Source organism: Vipera ursinii, assembly GCF_947247035.1.
Source record: "Vipera ursinii genome assembly, chromosome: 17".
Lineage (NCBI taxonomy): Eukaryota > Metazoa > Chordata > Lepidosauria > Squamata > Viperidae > Vipera > Vipera ursinii.
The window spans coordinates 2,747,220-2,765,647 of record NC_139530.1 but is presented as its reverse complement, the minus strand read 5'-3'; the positions used below and the strand labels follow the sequence as shown (position 1 = coordinate 2,765,647).

Below are 18,428 nucleotides of genomic sequence, written 5' to 3'. Positions count from 1 at the left end.
TGGGTCCTTATAGGAACGATGGTAACAGCCCCATGGGCTGGCTTTTGTTCGGGCAAAGTTGAACGAAGGCGGGATGTACAAATTGCATTTCCACTCACTCTTTTTTGCTGGTGTGTGTGTGTTATTCAGATGTACTTGTTTTATAGTCCTTGCAGGACGAAATTGTTGTTGATGTATTGTAAATATGCGTCGAAATTCGTAGCCTGCTACAAGCGGCCACAATTTTAAGCTTTTGCACAGTAATGGGGAAGGGGAGAAAAAAAAAATAAAAACCTGCTTTTCATCCACGTCAGTGCATCCAAGTGCCTTATTCTGAACAGGATAAAGAGGGGGTTGGACTAGAAGACCTCCAAGGTCCTTTCCAACTCTGCTAGTCTGTTGTTATGGGTGGGAGACTCTAACTTCCTTAGTTGAGTGGAGAATCTAGCCAATTGTGGTTTAATGAAGAAATTACTGAAGCCATCATGGCTTAGGGTGTTGCAAAAACAACTATTGTGTCCAGTGATGTTTACTCCCAAGTTAGTCTGCAGTTTTAGAATGAATTTATAACTATTGATCTTTTGATTGCATTTGTACACTGCATTTCTACGTTGGTTACTATACAGTTGCAGGGGTCTTTTTAATTAAATTAATTTCATTACAGTTTACAGAAAGATTTCTGTTTGTAGATTGCTTGGCAATTTTTTTTAAAAAAAGGAAAAAACCAAAATATAACCCAAATATGTGTGTTTTTTTGTATGCATGACTTACGCTGTTTTTTATTTGTTTGGAAATCAAATCAAACTGGTTCAGATACCTTCCTTAAAGTGGATCCATGTTGCAATTACGCTCTGCTTTCTTGCATGGAAATGATGCAGCTTTGGGGAACAAGTTTTGAAACACTTAAAAAGAGCTTTTATGCCTAGGCATTTTTAAAATCTAATTCCAAGTGTATTTAGAGATGCAATTGAGTTGGGTTTATTCACAAAGGAACCCACTAAGGCCAATTCCTCAGAAAGGGGACCTTAAGCAGATCCAGTTTAATTGCATTCCCTTCCAAGGGAAATAAAAAGCTCATTGAAATCAAGGAAAAATAATAATAAAATCAACTGGTCACATGCCCAGGAAAATGAAATCCAGCCTCCTTGCACGATCTGATTTGTTCCAAGCTGCAGGACCTCATTGAGGTTCAAAGGGGATGTTTCAATTTGTCATCTAAAACCCCAATTCTTACTATTGGATGAGGAGAGCCATACACAAATCATGAATGTTATTAAAATATTTATTTAATTTTATTAAATGTATATAGATAAGACTCCCATAAAAAACATCACCATAAATGTTGATTGGAAAAAATAAGCCTCTAGTACACAATGAGGTCTCCCGCCGGGCTTTATTTTGAAAGCGAAAACCAGGTGGGCGGACCTTCAGGCTGTCATGGGCGGAGCCACTCGGCGTCCCACCCACTTCAGGGCAGGGCTTGCGTCTCGGCCTCCTTTCCCCTCCCTTGATATTACCATGCAAAACGTATGCGCATAGATTTGCATCTCTAATGAGGTCGGCCGCGCAGCAGCAAGAGGGTCGATGCGTCCAAAATGGCGGAGCGGGCCGGGCGAGGCGGAGGCGGCCGTCTGGACAGGAGCATCACCTTGCCGCCGGACGAGATCTTCCGCAACCTGGAGAACGCCAAGCGCTTCGCCATCGACATCGGTAAGCCCGGCGGCCGACGGCCGGCGCGTCTCCCCGGTTCCATCCCGCCGCCGTTCGCCCTTCTCCCTCTCTCTTTCGGAGAGACAGCGAGAGAAGCGAAGGGGGAGAAGAACGGAGGCGTCGCGCAGGGCACGCCGGGACTTGCAGTCCTACGCCACAGGGATGAGCGGCGCGGAGGGCGACGCCGGACGGCAACTCCCGGCGTGCCTTGCGCTCGGCCGGGCGGCGTAGCGCCCGACGGGAGCGGTAGTTTCCGCGCCCGCCCGCCGCAGGCTTTAGCGCTGGCGAGAAGACTACAAAGACCGGCGTCCCTCTGGATTTCAGGGCTTGTGGGAGGGGGGGCAACGGGGAGACGGTATAAACAAAACCTGGGTGTTTTTGGGGGGTGAAGGATTAGACGGGCCTTCCTTTTATTGCGGGGGGGGACACCAGCTATTCCCTCCCCCGTTTTGCAGAGAGGGAAGATGTGTGTTCTGGGGGTGCTTCCATATATATATATATATATATATATATATATATATATATATATATATATATATATATATATATATATATATATTGCAGGAGGGGAAATGCCCCCTTAGCTGCCTGGGGCAGGGGGGGGGGAGGAAATATGGCTCCTTTTTTTCAGGGGGGAGGAAAAATGTCTCCTTATTCGCAAGGAGTTTAAATTGCTCCCTCCTTTTCGATGGGGAGAAAGAAAAAGGGCTGTTTCCTCTGCCCCACCTTTAGTCCCCCCCCCAGCCAGTTTTGTCTTTGGGTCTAGTGAGATTTCTTTCAAACCCCTCAGGACCCCCTCTTTGGGGGGATGGTGTTGAATAGACCTCCCAATGAACCGAAATCCTATATAAATTCCCCCTGGCCTGTCAAGCAAAATATGTTCCCCTCCCAAAAAAAAAAACCCTGATAAAAATATCCAGCCATTATGGTTTAATCCCCTCATTTGCTGTTCAAGTGATTCTCGACTTGCAAAGAATCATTCTTTGAATTGGCCTTTACAGATAGGCATAAATAGATATTCACCATTTACCCCAGTTCTTGAAACCTCCTGAGGGACAAGCCTCATGATGTCTGGTTTTGCATTGCACAAGAAAGTGGTCTGTGTGTGATAGCGGTTTGAGCCTGTTGTCCTCTTGAGAAAATGGGACACACGCACAGGCAACAGGACTGCTAATTGAGTCAGTTCAGGGTAGTGGTTAAAATTTGATGTATATTTCTCCTTCCTTCTCTCTCTTCCCTCTCTCAGTGATTCAAGGCAGCTTACAGGAAATAAAAATGTACTATAAAAGAAATAAAAACAATGAAATAATAACTCACTTCTTCTGGCGACACTTCACCTCATATTAGTCATTTAATCCATCTTGCTCTGGGTATCCCGGGTCCGCTGGCAGAACCAGGTCTTCAGGGCCTTCCAAAAGAGCATCAGAGTGGGGGCTGCATAAACCCACCCTTGTTTTTTTAGATCAATATTGGGGGGGGGGCTCCCAAACAAATTTCTTCTGGGTTAACTTGAATCCTTAAGCCTTAGAATCGCAATTATTTTTGAGTTTTTCAGCCGAGACTTTTGGAGCAAAATGCGCCCGCTCACATGGTCCACAAATGGTTTCGGTTTTCCAGGGAAGTCCTACAAATCACTCCCCCAAATTGGCTTGTTCTCAGTCACGGTTTGTTTTGCCAACAGGGGGATCATTGGCCAAGTTGGCTTACTACTCCACAGTGCAACACAAAGTGGCCAGGGTGCAGTCCTTCGATCAGTCGTGCAAGGTAAGACAATGGTTTCCTGTTACTGCTTGGTAGAAAACTCAAAAGCCACCATCAGCCTGAGAGATTTGTAGCAGGAGGTACCAGTGATCACATTTGGGCATCTCTGCCACCTTTTTAGGGTGGCAGAGGAGCCCAGATATGATAAGCCAAAAAAGGGCCCACACCTGTAAGATTTAAGAGTCTCATCTCTAGTTTAAACCCCTGTTCAGGCAGGAGATCTATACCATTTCAGACAAATGGTTGTCCAGTCTCTTCTTAAAAACTCGAGTGATGGAATGCTCACAACTTCTGGTGGCAAGCAGTTCCTCTGGTTAATTGTCTTCCCAATCAGGAAATTCCTCCTTAGTTCCAGGTTGCCAAGTGTCCTAATTTTGATCCTGGGGATGCCGCAACAGTCGTAAGAGTGAAAAACGGTCATAAGTCCCTTTTTCCAGTGCCGCTGTAACTTTGAACAGTCACTAAACGAATTGTTTTAACTGGAGGACTGGCTGTCCATGCAGTGACACTCTTTGAGATCCAACCTTGATAACAAGTAAAGGAACCAATCCAACCTGGGCCAGCTGGCTGGGGCCATTCTGGGAGTTGAAGTCCACACGTCTGAAGGCCACTGGGGTTGAGAAGCTCTCTTCCAGAGGAGCGTGGCTTCCCTTCTTCCCTGCACAACAGCTTCGGGGCCACAGTCTGCAAGGAAGTTTTGACTCTCTCTGTCGTTGCTCCCCAAGGATGTCGAACACGAATCTCCCTACGAGGTCACCGTCCAGGAGGAGATCACGGCTCGGCTCCATTTCATTAAATTCGAGAACACCTATATCGAAACCTGCCTGGATTTCATCAAAGACCATCTCGTCAACACCGAAACGAAAGTGATCAAAGCCACAGGAGGTGGTGCGTACAAATTCAAAGAACTTATTGAGAAGAAGCTGGGATTAAAGTAAGTGCGAATGGGTCTCATGACTCATTATCCCCCCCTTCCCCCCTCCAGGGGGAAAGCTTTGAGCCTGGTAACACACACACACACACACACACACACACACACACGCCTGTTTGCCGGCACATTTAAGAACTTGCGGGCGGAGGGAAGACCAGCTATGCACTGCGAAGCGTCCTGCAAGTGGTCCTGGTCGCCCACACCACCAACCCAACTTTAACAACCTTTTTTCTGTGGGATGCCGCGACGGTAAAGCAGCCACCATGGTCGTTAAATGAATCCATGGTTTGCTAGGTGCCGTTTTTTGGCCAAACCCCTGTAAAATGAGGTCCCGTGATTAAAAAAAAACCTGTAAAAGTGCCCAGTTGCTGAGGGCCTGAAATACAGGGGAGGTACAACCCTTGGAACTTGGAATCCAGGTTTTAAGTACCTCCCCCCGCCCCCCAGATACGTCTGTCATAACTTTGAACAGTCCTTAAGCAGCCAGTCATAACTCGAGGATCACCTACACATTTATATTTTTTACTAGCAGGCAGGATATTGTATAATTAGAGATCAGCATTAAGGATTGGATCAAACAACATCAGACTGACCTGTGAGGATTGCTTTAAAGTCTTGGCCCCCCTGCCTCCCATTTGTGGGGGTTTTCATTGCCCAGTGGGTGAAAAGAGGGATTTGTTGAGACCACAACTCCCCAAATTCAGCAGCATAAGAGTTTGGGAGTTCTGGAGGGCACCTGCTTAGGGAGAGGCTGTCTGATGAAGCAGAAAGCAGTTGCGTGAAAAGGTTGTAAAAGATCCTGTCTGCAAGCGAGGTAGAAATTTGCAGCCAGTTTTTACAAACCTCGCCCCAAATCAGTGCTGGAATGAAACTGGAATAGGCGAGTGGAGAACCTTGGGAGTTGAAGTCCAGCCAACTTAGAATTGCCAAGGTTGAGAATGACTAAATAAATATTCCCACCAGGACCCAAATCTTCCCCAGTTCCCTTTTTGGGTACATACGGGACCTCCCATCTATGAACCCTCCTCCAGAGCATTGTTGGTTGCAACTAGGAAAAGTCAAATTCTTGGGGGGGGGGGGGTTGGAGAAAACTTCAACAATGTTTTTTTATGAGGATGTGATGAGCTGGTTCTGCAGCTCTGCTAACAAGCCCTGTTGTTTTCCTCGCCTGGTTTTAGATTAGATAAAGAAGATGTGATGACTTGTCTAATTAAGGGCTGCAACTTTGTCCTCAAGAACATCCCCCATGAGGCCTTCGTCTACCTGAAGGATGCCGACCCCGAGTTCAGGTTTCAGATGAACCACCCCCACATTTTCCCCTATCTGCTGGTCAATATCGGCTCTGGAGTTTCGATCATGAAGGTGAGGACCGCTGGTTGATCAGCGTACAGGTAATCCTTGACGTAGGACCACAGTGGAGTCCAAAATTTCTGTTGCTAAGTGAGACGGTTGTTAAATGAGTTTTGCCCCCACTTGACGACTTTTCTTGCCACATTTGTTAAGCAAATCTCTGCAGTCGTTAAGTTGTTAACCCGATTGTTAAGTGAATCCGGCTTCCCCATTGACTTAGCTCGTCAGAAGTTCATAAAGAGACAGTATCTCCTTATCAACGTAATAGCGGTGGGATTTAGGCAGGAATCTGCTCCTTGTCTTTGATAGGTGGAAACGGAAGATAAATTTGAATGGATAGGCGGAAGTTCCATCGGAGGCGGGACTTTCTGGGGCCTCGGAGCATTGCTTACCAAAACCAAGGTAATGTTCTTGCCTAGCAATTCGGCATTTGAGTGATGGATTGCTCTTAAGTTAAGCAGACAGAGATAGACAGACAGACAGACGGAGGGAGGGACGGATAGACAGACGGATGGACGGATAGACGGATGGATAGATAGATGGACAGATAGACAGACAAGGCATGAAAAAAAAAAGAAAAACAGACTGGTGTCGAGGAATACCCATCCTTCCAGGTGGTTCACCTGACTGACCTTTGGGATTTCCATTTTTAGAAGTTTGATGAATTGCTGCAGCTTGCTTCCAAGGGCCAACACACCAACGTCGACATGCTGGTCAAGGATATATACGGCGGGGCGTACCAAACCCTCGGGCTGAGCGGCAACCTGATAGCCAGCAGCTTCGGGAAATCTGCCACGGCAGACCAAGGTGGGACTTTTCAACCTTTTATTCTTCGGTCCACTCAAACATGCGGTGTCTGTTAAGGGGTTGGCTCGCTCTGCCCGTTAAAATTAAGGGCCTTTTTATTTTATTTTTCATTCTCCAGATCAGTATCTCAGTACCCTCTTTGATTCTTTCCTTAAATCTCATCCTGAATAAAATTCGGCAATCTTCCATTAATTGACGATGGAGATTCTTAGTCATGAAGGTCATGGTTGTCCCAAAGGTGTGTGTTTTTTTTTCCAGGAGGCCACTGGAGTTTCTTGTTTTTCTTTGAAGACGTTTCGCTTCTTATCCAAGAAGCTGCTTCAGCTCTGACTGGATGGTGGGGGAATGGAGGGATTTATATATTTGAAATTGAATTGAACAGCCCTCCCTCGACAGAGGGGGAGGGATATGATATCATCCATCTCCAGTCTACAACACAGTCCTTTCATGAGTTCCAAGGAGGCTCCACACCCATTTGCACCACTCAGGTGACCCTGAGGCTCCAAATGGCCTCAACGACTCTCTGAAAGGATGCAAATGACCGGCTGTCTGCAAGGAGTATAAATTCTCGCATTCCCCCACCATCCGGTCTGAGCTGAAGAAGTGAAACGTCTTCAAAAGAAAACCAAGAAAGTCCAGTTGCCTCCTTAAAAAAAAAACACGCCTTTGGGATTCCATTAGTTGACCCACATCTTTTGGACGGGGGGGGGGCTCGATCTTCCCCTCCCTCCCTCCCCTCCCCTCTTGCGCCCTTCTCAGAGTTTTCCAAAGAAGACATGGCCAAAAGTTTGCTGCACATGATCAGCAACGACATCGGGCAGCTGGCTTGCCTGCACGCCAAGCTCCACAACCTGAACAAAATCTACTTTGGCGGTTTCTTCATCCGGGGTCACCCCGCCACCATGCGGACCATCACCTACAGCATTAACTTCTTCTCCAAGGTAGCAAGAAATTAGTATCTGGAATACTGGTAGCAGGGTGGCAAGCCACGGACAGGGGGGAGGGGTGAGGTGAAGGGTTTGGGCCTGAAGGAACCTGACAAGCCGCCTCCTTTGAGCCTTTTGCTCAGCGTTGTAAACGTAGAGCCGCTGCTCCTCGGGGTGTTCCCGCTAACACCTGTGTCTCTTGTTACGGCAGGGTGAAGTTCAGGCTTTGTTCCTGAGGCATGAAGGCTACCTGGGAGCCATAGGGGCTTTCTTAAAAGGAGCAGAGCAAGACAGTAAGCAGCCCCTCTCTCTTCTGGCCCCCCTCCCCCAAAGTAAGGGCACCTCTCCCCCCCCTCCCCAGAGTGGGTTTTTAGGCCCCAGTCTCTTATTCCAGGGCTTGAAAGGCTCAGCCAAGTTCAGCCGACACAGACTGGATTTCCGTGTTTGTTATCTGCCTGTGAGAAGCCTCCCTCGGCTCGGGGTCTGCTCCACCGGGCCTCTGTTTGTCTGTGTGTGTGTGCTTTTGCCTAACAGCCCTTCAGAAATTACACAAGTGCGTGCTACCTAACTAGACACGCAACCTAACTTCCAGGTGATTCACAGCTCCCCCCCACCTTTTTTTTTCTTTTATCCAGGGCCCTATGAGGCTCTGGCTTCGATGTTTGCTGTTTCAGTTGCGTTTTTTTTAACTTTTGATCGAAAAATTAAGCCGGGTGGATCCGTTCATCCCCTTGGTTCTCCAGTCTCTCTCTAAAACAAGAATCAATCCTTTAAGCGATCTGAAGGGATGGCTGTATTCCCATCCAATATCCTGTTTCCTTGAAAAATAAAAACAAAGTGCTGATAACTTTTTAAAAAAAATAAAAAAAAATAGGACTGCTTTGGCATATGCTGGGATATCTTATTATTTTTTTTCTTTCTCTCTTTCTCCCCCCCGCCCCTCCCAAGACCCCAATTTATACAGCTGGGGAGAGAACTACGCTAGCAGTTCAGGCCTTCTGAGCACGTCGCCTGACGTTTGCCCCATGCAGCGGGAACGAAGTGGCACAGTGAGTCTTCCTGGCCTAGAAAAAGCTCAGCTTTCATCCCACATCCCTAAACAGATCTCCCCGCTTGATGGTCTCTAGGCCTGACGGATCCTGATGGTGCCTTTTTCAAATGGAACAATGGAAACCGGTCTCTTTCCCCAATTGTTTTAAAACTGAACCAAAATGAATGCGTCAAACCTCCTTTGTTTTGAAATCAATCTTTGTGGAGAATCTGTCTGTCTGTCTGTCTGTCTGTCTGTCTATTTTATTTATTTTATTTATTTTAATTCCATTTATATCCCGCCCTTCTCCGAAGACTCAGGGCGGCTTACAAGCTTAGCAGTAGCCTTCATTCTATGTATATGCCTGCTTATTAGGGCCTTCACACCCCCCCCCAAGCGGCATTATTACAAAGTCAGCTTAATTGCCCCCAACAATCTGGGTCCTCATTTTACCTACCTGGGAAGGATGGAAGGCTGAGTCAACCTTGAGCCTGGTGGGACTCGAACCTGCACTAATGGCAGGCAGCTGGTGTTACTTAAGGAGGCATTAGCCCACTGCTCCACCAAGGCTCTATCTATCTATCTATCTATCTATCTATCTATCTATCTATCTATCTATCTGTCTATCATCTTTGACCATCCTGCTCACACTGCATTCTCTCCCCTCCCACCCCCAGTTCGACATGCTGGAAATGGACCGTCTGGAGCGAATGCTGGTGAATCTACCCTTGCTGCAGGATCCCTCCACTTACGTCGCAGACACCGTGGATCTCGCCGACGACGTCCTGGCCCGACAGTATTGGCTCTCGTGCTTTGAGGAGGCTTTGGATGGGGTGAGGACCCGTTGTGGGGGTGAGGATGGAGTCATGAGGAAGCGCACCCCTTATAACGCCCCCATCTCCTTTCTTAGACCTTTCCCCAGCTTGCATGTTTTAGGGCAGCCAGAAGGAGAATCGGTGAATATATCCTCCATTAATGGGCGTGTGGCCCATTAACCCAGAGGAAGAATCTGGCTCAGTTCAGCCCCTTGTATTAAAAGCTTTTCCTCCTCTCTCTCGTTCCCCGGCCAGGTTGCCAAACGTGCCGCAGCCAGCCAGCCCGATTCGGTCGATGCGGCCGAGCGAGCTGAGAAATTCCGACACAAGTACTGGGACAAGCTCCAAACGCTCCGACAGCAGCCGTTGTGAGTTTTTGTGTGTGTGTGGGGGGGGGGAATCATCCTATTTAGCGATTCCCTAGTTGTATATTTTCCGTCTTCACGTGTTCTGCCGGCCGCTGGTTCAGGAGCTACAAGCAAACTTTTCTGGCTGGCCTTCCATTAATTTAAAGCAAGAGTGAGCCGTAGCTCATAAATTATCCAGGGGTGGATTTAAAGGGCAGAAGACCCTTCCCCCCCCCCCACCAAATATAACTGATTCTTTTCTCCTCCTTTTTCCTTCTCAGCGCATACGGCACCCTAACAGTTAGAAGTTTATTGGATACAAGGGAACACTGTTTGAATGAATTTAACTTCCCTGATCCCTACTCCAAGGTAAGGCCTCCTCTTCCTCACTGCCCTGGAGTGCGGTCCCGTATCTTTTGAGCCATGACCCAGTGTTGCTTCCCCAACCCCATCCCCTTGGGGAAGCAAGGAAGGAGAAAGAGAGAGAAGGGGAAAGAATGAAGGAGGTCAGGAAGGAAGATAGATAGGAAAGGGAAAAAGGGAGAAAGAAGATGGATGAGGAAGGAGGGCTAGAGAGAGAGGAAGGAAGGAGGGGAGGGAGGGAGGGAGGGAGGAAAGAAAATGATGGAAGAAGGGAGGGGGGAGGGGGGAAGGAAAGGAAAGAAGGAAGGGGAATGAATTTATTCTGCCTCCTGTAGCTCAAGAGAGACACTCAGTTGCAACTGGGGAAGACTCTCCAGAATCAGGAGGGAGATTCTGCACTCTGCACTCCCTCCGTGACGCTCAGAATAGAAAAGCAGGACTATTAGGGGCATCCAATATCAGCAAGGAAAGAACGGAGGAGCAGAAAACGTTTGGCACCAGCTGCCAGAGCAAGTTGGAAGGTCTAGAGTCTCTGTCCCCGGGGGGTCCATGCACTGCCCCTCCTCTTACATTTTGACCAGGCTCCTCTCAGCCTGGAACCCGATAATCCTGGATCCTGCGAGTTACCTGGAACCTCCAGCCCTCACCCAACTCCTGGTCAGACTAGGTTTCGAAAGACCATCCCAGCAGCCAGGGTCTGTGCTAGGAATCCCCTTCCCCTCTGAGCTTGCCTTGTGTTTCTCCCTCTCCCTGTCCCTCCCTCTCTCTCTCTCAGATAAAGCAGAAAGAAAACGGCATCGCCCTCCGGTGTTACCAGGGGGTGATCGAGTCTCTGGATTCCCTGGCCTGGGAGGAGAGGCAGTTCGCCCTGGTGAAGGGGCTCCTGGCTGGAAACGTCTTCGACTGGGGGGCCAAAGCCGTCTCGGAGTAGGTCTGGGGATTTGGGGGTGGGGTGGGCTAGGAGGAAAATCAGAAGGTCGCTAAAGGGGATCACACAGCCCCGGGGACACCGCGGCCATTGTAAATATGAGCCAGTAACAACGAGTTAGGAGGGACCCTTGAGGTCTTCTAGTCCAACCCCCTGCGTAAACATCCGAATTTTGATCCTGTGACGATGGGGGGATGCTGCAACCGTCGCTAAGTGTGAAAAAGGGTCCCAAGTCCCTTTTTCCCCAGTGCCGTTGTAACTTTGAACGGTCACTAAACCGACTGTTGTAAGCCGAGGACCCTCTGCTCCCAGCCCTTGACGTTGGAAATACCTGCTTTTGAGCTTTAAAAGCACCTTCCCCGCCCCTGCCGTGCAGAGGAGAGAGGCTGGCCAGCGATGGAGCCTCTGTTTTGCCGTTCAGAAATCTTAATTTATTCTGGTCCCTTGGGGAGCTTTTCTGGTGGGGGACCCAGGGCTTTTTTTTTTTTTATTTCCACAGAACAGTAGCAGGAAATGTGTTGCTGCCCTGCCTGGTTTCCTCACCTGTGTGCTGTCCTTTCTCTCTCTCTCTGTTTTTTTTCCTCTCCTCCTCCGGCTTTTCCCCACCGCCAGCGTCCTCGAAACGGAGCCCCAGTTTGGATTCCAAGAAGCCAAGGAAAAATTACAAGGTACTGGGAGGGGAGAAACGTGAGCTCAAGAGTTTTGCCCCATTGGACAACCTTTCCGCCCACGGTTGTTAAGGCGAATCCCTGCGCTTCTTAAGCTAGTCGCACGCTTGGGAAGCGAATTCCGGCTCCCCCCATTGACTTTGCTGGCCAGGAAGTCGCAAAAGGGGATCGTGTGACACACACACGCACACACACACACACACCGGGGACAGTGCAGCCGTCATAAATACGAACCGGTTGCCAGGTGCCCGGATTTGGATCATGTGACCCGGGGGGGGGGGGGATGCTGCAAAAAGGCCGTAAGCGCGAAAAGTCACTTTTTTTCAATCCTGTTGCAGCTTCTCCAGGCCTCTCTGGAGAAGCTTGCTTGATCTCTGGATGTTGAGTAGAGCAGCAAGCTGGCTGAGGAATTCTGGGAGTTGAGGTCCACAGGACTTAAAGTTGCCAAGATTGAGGACCCTCGGAGTCGAGGGTAGAGTAGGGGCACCCCTCTCCCAATCGGGTCGAGCCTTTGCAATGTTCTGCCAAGTGTTTATGTTGTACTTTTTAAAAATCCACTCTTTCTTTAGCTGGATGTCGTGGTCTTCTCGGTCCGCTGTTTCCTGTCCAGGAAATGGCAAGTTCTGAGTTCTTCTGACAATTGATCATCTTATTCTCTCTCTCTCTCTCTCTCTCTCTCTCTTTCTCTCTCTCTCTCTCTCTCTCTCTCTTTTTACCTTTTCCCCCTTCCTGACTCCCAGAGCGTCCTTGGCTCGTGGATTCGTACAGTGAGTGGGTGGAACGGCTCAAGGTATGCACAATCCTTCAACCGCCATTTTGGGGGGTGGGTGGGTGGGTGGGCCGTTGGGGCAGAGGGTGGAGAAAGGGGAGGAATATATGAAATTATCTTTCGAGTTCCGTCCTTTTGAGCGGGAGCGAAAACCTATTGGCTAGCCCAGTGTTTCTGAACCTCGGCAACTTTGAGATGGGGTGTGTGTGTGTCTTCAACTCCCAGAATTCATGGCTGGCTGGGGAATTCTGGGAGTTGAAGTCGCCCCCCCCCCTTCTCAAAGTTGCTGAGGTTCAGAAACACTGGGCTAGTTTTTTAAGACACCACAAGACTCTTGTCTTTTATAAGACTGACTTTCTGGACCGAACCAAGTTAGCTTTTGTTAGACAAACAAGGTTGAACTGGGCTTGACCCACAGCTGTTTGCACATTGTCTCTGCTGTCCCACTCCTCAAGTGGACATTGGGATGGAGCATCAAAAGGGGAGGGCTCTTGTCTAAGTACAGAAGAGGGTGACACCCCACCCACCGAAGGAACTGTTTGTTCTAATTGTCAAGACTTCCCACTCGTCTCATGTGACAAAAAAAAGGAACCTCGTACAGTTTCCTTGCAAAATTCAAGAATAGTCCAGAAATTCCAGGGGATTGAGATATTACCCTCTCTCCTTCCTTTTCTTTCTCTATTTCTTTCTTTCTTTCTTTCTTTTTTAAGGGGTGGTTTTGGGTCCCTTCGACCTGCCTCCCCAGATTTTGGCTTTCTCCCGGCAGCGTAGCCTGACTTGAAAAGAGGCCACTGGGTGATCCGTGGCCAAATGTAAGGAACCCGATTTGTCTCCGAGTTCTCTGATGCGTCTCTTTTTCCTTTCACAGGCCCCACCTCATAAATGTGCCTTAATTTTTGCAGATAACAGTGGAATTGATATCATCTTAGGCGTCTTCCCTTTTATTAGGGAATTGCTCTGTAGGGGCACGGAGGTCAGTAATATTCTGGCATCTTAAGGTGAAAGGCCCGGAAGGTGTTGCGGGAAGGCCTGGAAAAAAAAACCTGGAAAAATTGGGGGGGGGAGGGAAAGGGTTTTGTTTTGTTTTTGCACCCAGTTAGCAAAAGACTAGAAAGAAAATGAACTGCTTTGTTTTTTATAGGAACTATATAAAAAAAACAGATGCGGGGGAAAAAAAGATACCGTTTAATCCCACCTTAAAAACAATTAGTGGAAATACCACTTTTTACCTCGGATGAGTTTTTAACCAGCTTGCTAGCAGCAAATAAAAATAACTTAGTTCCAGGGAAGATGCTGGTCAAAATCATGACTTGGAAAGAGAAAGAGGTTTTTCTTCCACCCTTGAAGCTCGCGACACAAAACCCACAACTTTGTCCTCTTCCTTTTGGGGTTGAAGACTCCTGCAGCTCTGAGAGGAGCTAACTTTAAATGGGGGTCTGCAACAGGAGGAAGAGAGAGAGAGACATCCCTTAAAACCCTCAGCTATCAATTGATATAAACCAAATATTGATTATTTGCCAGTGAGTTAACATTAACAAGGCATTGGTCAAAAAAAAAGGCAGTTTCTAGCTTCCATAAATTCTTCTTGGAGTGTCTTGCAAACGTTTTCCGGATAGTAGTGAAGGTGAGACCCCTTTTTCATTTCTGGACCAACCAACTCTCTCCCCCCCCCCCCGCAACAGTAATATCAATTGTATTTGTTGGTCTTCTTGCCTCACAGGCCAAGATCAAAGAAATTCTCACTGGCCTGAGAATTTAGCTTGTCCCCCAAAATGGTGTTGGTGTTCCTCGTTCCAAAGTCCCTGAGGGAAGCGTGGGTGCAAATGTGCCAGAATATATTTCAGTTCCAATTTAAAGTGAATCAAACATCCCTGTGTGTCATGAAGAGTGCTAATCTAAAATGTCCTTTCCTTTCTCTCTCTCTCTCTCTCTCTCCCTCTCTGTATGTCACATTCTCCCTCTTTCTCTCTCCCCCTCTCCCTCTCCTTTGCAATACCAGGTTATTTTGGCTTGCAATTCAGGTCCTGCTCTGAATGACGTCACGTATAACGAATCCTTGCTTGTGGTGGAGAGGATTGCGGCTATGGATGATGTTATTCGGTAAGGATTTCTAGTAATTGGTGTGCACGATTTAAGGCAGTCTTTAGATCCAGACAAAAAGGTCAGAAGGGAAAAAAGATCTTGAAAAACATCAGGATGGGCAAAGTCATTTTTTTCACCGCACACAAATAATAGACGGAATGAAGTTTGTTAAATGAAACCTTCTTTGTTAGATGAAGATCAAAATGTTCGAACATAAGTGACGTAATATTTTGAAAAACAAAATCCAGACCCTATTTAGAGGGGCCCTCCGACAGATACAGCAGAGGATGGATGGATGGATGGATGGATGGAAGGAAGGAAGGAAGGAAGGAAGGAAGGCTAGATGGTGGATGGGTGGATGGATGATGGAGAAATAGATGAGAGGGAGATGTAGCTGGAGATGTAGAGATGTAGAAGAATGGATGATAAGAGGGAGGGATGGAGGGATAGAATGCATGATAAGACCTGTAGATAGATAAGTGAGAGATGATAGGTAGATAGGTATAGATAGATGATAGATGATATATATAGATATGGATAATAGATGATATAGATGACAGATAGACCCACAGATAGATGATAGATGATAGAAATGTTTATAGATGGTAGCGAAATATGGAGAACCAGATCTGCGAATTTGGTTTGATCAGGTATAAAGCAGCGTTTGTTTTATACTTGCAAATGTACTTATACATTTCCTCAAGGGCTTTGCTAAAATTGGCTATGGGAAAACTGCACACTGAAGCGTGTCTCCTTGTTTGCCTCTTACTGAGATCCTCCCATCTTTGCTAGCCAGCTCTGTTTCCAAGGTTGCCCAGATGCTGGGCAACTTCGCTGGATGTTTATCCCTTAGGCTGAGTTTTTGCCCTCCCCCCTTCTCTCTTTAGGTCTGCCCTGAAAGAAGAGAGGCTCCTTTTGGTCCAGACTGGCTGCAGTTCACCCTGCTTGGATCTCAGGTTTGTCATCATCCCAGTTGTTGTAAAATTATCAATAAACGTAAGAATCGGCTTCTGAAAGTAAACTCCCCCCCCCCGAATTCCTTACTGCGGCCTTGCTGGCTAGGGAATTCTGGGATTTGAATTTTTTCTGGCAGGTGCTCGTGGCCCCTCCCCCTCTCCTAAGAAGAGATGCCTTTCCCAAGAGAAATTATCTGGTTCAATTGGATTGCCATTTGACAAAGATATTTGAAAACAATACGTTGCTATCTTCGTTTAGTTATAACTGCAGCCTTTGGGGTCTTTTGCCATCCCTCCCTCCAACTTTTCTTCTGTAAGTGCCTACCTCCAAATTAAGTCACCAGAGGGCACAGCCGGCTCTTCTTTGCCCATTAAAAGCGCATTTATTTTATTAAATAATTATTAAAATTAGCTAAGTGCGAAAAAGCCATCCTTTGGCACATACACAACCGAGGCCGCCTGCATTGTTTGGAAACGACTGAACAGACCCAGAGCTCAGAAGCTCAAAGCCTGCCAACCCTGCTCCGTAAATCTTTTTTTCAAAGATCCTACGAAGTCGTATTAGATAAATTGGCAACTCCAGCTCTTTCTGAAAAATTCTCCCAATTTGCAGTTGCTTATTATAAAAACCTTAAAAAAGAATCTTAAAGGGGGCAGCGGTGCTGACGCTGCCTACTTTTCCAGGGCTGTACACACCTAGCTATATCAAGGGTTTAAAATTAACTAAAGGAGGGAGCGAGATCTTTTAAGGGATCTTTTAATGGATCCCAATCCATTAAACCACAGTTGAGCCAACTGTCCCCTTTCGGCCGTAATTTAATCCTCATCCTCTTGATTTTCACAGCCGTCTGGACAAGGGCCTGGCTAACTTGGTCCGAGAGCGGAAGACCGACCTGGTGATCATCGAAGGGATGGGCCGGGCTATCCACACCAACTACCACGCAAAGTTCAAGTGTGAGAGCCTTAAGCTGGCTGTACTCAAAAATTCTTGGCTGGCTGATCGACTGGGTGGGAAGATCTTCAGCGTGATTTTCAAGTACGAAGTTCCCCTCAAATCCTCCTGATGAACCCCAAGAGGGAACAGGAGGGGGTGAGCTTCACCAGCAGCGGCTGGAAAAGGACTTGCACTAGTTACAATTTTAATTGTAAAGAATGTATTTTTATTACCACAGGGAAAATGAGTTCTCTCTCGCACACACCTCTGTATTTATATTGTGCTTTTGTGACTTAAAAGAAACCAGCTATCACTCACTCCATGTGTGTGCGTGTGTGTCTGTGTTTCTTGAATTTAATGCAATATTTGTGATGGCAAAAGTTTTGATTTTCCTGTTTTTCCCCCCCCTGGGTTTTGTGTGTGTGTGTGTGTGTGTGTGTGTGTGTGTGTGTGATGCTTGCACTGAAATGTCCTGAAAAGCTTTTTTTAAATCTATATAATCTATATTTTAGCTTACATTTGAACTAGCCAATTACATGGCCAAAAAAAAATATCAAATAGACATTTTAAAAAGCTGAAGGAATCTTGATTCTTTTACATTACGGGCTCACAAGAGAAAGTGTGCAAAACTGAAAAGGCAGAGATCTCATTAAAACTTATTAAAATCTTTATGATAGGGATATCATATTAGACCTCTTTTGAAAACTAACTGTGGATAGGAAAGAGTTCCAATAATAGAAAAAGGAAGAAACAGTTTCAAATTTGAGTCAGTTTATTTCACTGGGCAAGTCACTATGTATCAGGAACTCTATTATAACATTTTAGCAGAATTCCTAGAAAGCAAAGTAAAAAAAAAACCAAACCAGTCCTGGATTTTTTTTTCTTATAGAAAAAAAGACTGAAAAAAAATAACATTCAAAATAAAACCAAGGGCTGCCTGGCAAGATTATAACAGGGTGGAGAAGATGCAAACAAAAAAACAGAAAAAGAGCTTTGAATTTTAGGTGGAGGGGATGGACGATCCACCAAGGGGAAGGGCAATCTGTTGCAAGAGAGGCAATCCCCATCACCCCCACCCCCAAGGGCGGCTAATGGGAACTGTAGTCCAAAGCATATATACTGTACACATAGCCATAATTTCATTTTTATTATTTTTTTGGTATGACATTTTCAGATTTGTTTTTTGTAAAAACAGCATTTTAAGCAGGAGGAACCTGCTCAACAGGAGCAAAAAAAAAAAAAAGCTCTCTTGCAAGAAGGGACCATCCCTATCAACACCCCCCCACCCCGGAGGTGGCTGATGGGACATGTAATCCAAAGCATTCCTCAGTAGAAGCCCAAAGTCCCCCTCTGGATCTCTCAATCCTAAAAAACACTGCTGCAAAAATGATGGGGATATTTTAAAAACTGGGCCTTTGAAGATGGGAGCAGGGGGAGGAGGCAACCTCCAACCCTATTCCGGCCTCTCATGCACAAGGGAAGACCCGCCGGCTGCCTGACGGATGGGATTTGTAGTCCAAGGGTCTTCGGGTGGGACAAGAGTCCCCTAGGTGGGCGAAGCCTTGAGAAGGCATTACACAAACACACGCACACGCACACCCCCAACGTCGCAGCCGTCCAATCGCCTTCACGCGTGCCTGGCTGAGGAATTCTGGGAGTTGAAGTCCACAAGACAAAAGGGCCAAGTTTGAAGACCCCTGTGCTATGCTGTACGTATAACCATAATTTTATTTTTATTATTTATTGTATGTATTGCATTTTCAGATTTTTTTTTGTAAAAACAGTGAGCATCTTAAGCAGGGAGGAAACTGCTCAACGTGAGCAAAAAAAAAGTTCTGTTGCAAGAAGGGACCATCCTAATCGCCTTCATCTGTGCGGCCGAAGCACACCTGGCCCTTATGAGCCTTCCTGCACGCCGTCGCTGTCTCCATGGCAACCTCTCCGCGAGGCGGGAAAACCGAGCGCTCACACCTTTGCTTTAGCGCGCGCCTTTCCCGCCCAGCACCCTCGGACCGGCTCGCGGGGTCTTTTTTTCTGCACGGCCGTGATTGGCTGCTCCGAAAACGCGTCCC

General features: G+C 47.0%; 1 protein-coding gene across 2 annotated transcripts; it reads left to right on the top strand.

Annotated features, from left to right (window-relative positions):
* Positions 1-1,261: 1,261 nt before the first annotated feature.
* On the top strand, positions 1,262-16,673 carry PANK4 (pantothenate kinase 4 (inactive)). 2 transcript variants are annotated; one of them, XM_083375788.1, is made up of 19 exons: positions 1,262-1,689; positions 3,371-3,453; positions 4,176-4,384; positions 5,560-5,743; positions 6,041-6,133; positions 6,385-6,538; positions 7,298-7,479; positions 7,676-7,757; positions 8,413-8,513; positions 9,172-9,327; positions 9,565-9,677; positions 9,938-10,025; positions 10,795-10,946; positions 11,560-11,615; positions 12,356-12,405; positions 13,253-13,357; positions 14,384-14,484; positions 15,354-15,422; positions 16,267-16,673. In XM_083375788.1, exons 1-19 carry the CDS (start codon positions 1,575-1,577, stop codon positions 16,484-16,486), a joined length of 2,313 nt encoding a protein of 770 aa, XP_083231914.1. In that variant the 5' UTR covers positions 1,262-1,574; the 3' UTR covers positions 16,487-16,673. The 2 variants fall into 2 exon arrangements, with proteins under 2 accessions (XP_083231914.1, XP_083231915.1); XM_083375789.1 differs by lacking the exon at positions 13,253-13,357.
* Positions 16,674-18,428: the final 1,755 nt, after the last annotated feature.

What these genes read in the sequence shown, in the direction of transcription:
- PANK4 (XM_083375788.1), top strand. Translation starts at nt 1,575, where the DNA reads ATGGCGGAGCGGGCCGGGCGAGGCGGAGGCGGCCGTCTGGACAGGAGC. An exon ending in GCGCTTCGCCATCGACATCG is followed by an intron (nt 1,690 to 3,370) that starts GTAAGCCCGGCG and finishes TTTTGCCAACAG; the next exon opens with GGGGATCATTGGCCAAGTTG. An exon ending in AGCGGGAACGAAGTGGCACA is followed by an intron (nt 8,514 to 9,171) that starts GTGAGTCTTCCT and finishes TCCCACCCCCAG; the next exon opens with TTCGACATGCTGGAAATGGA.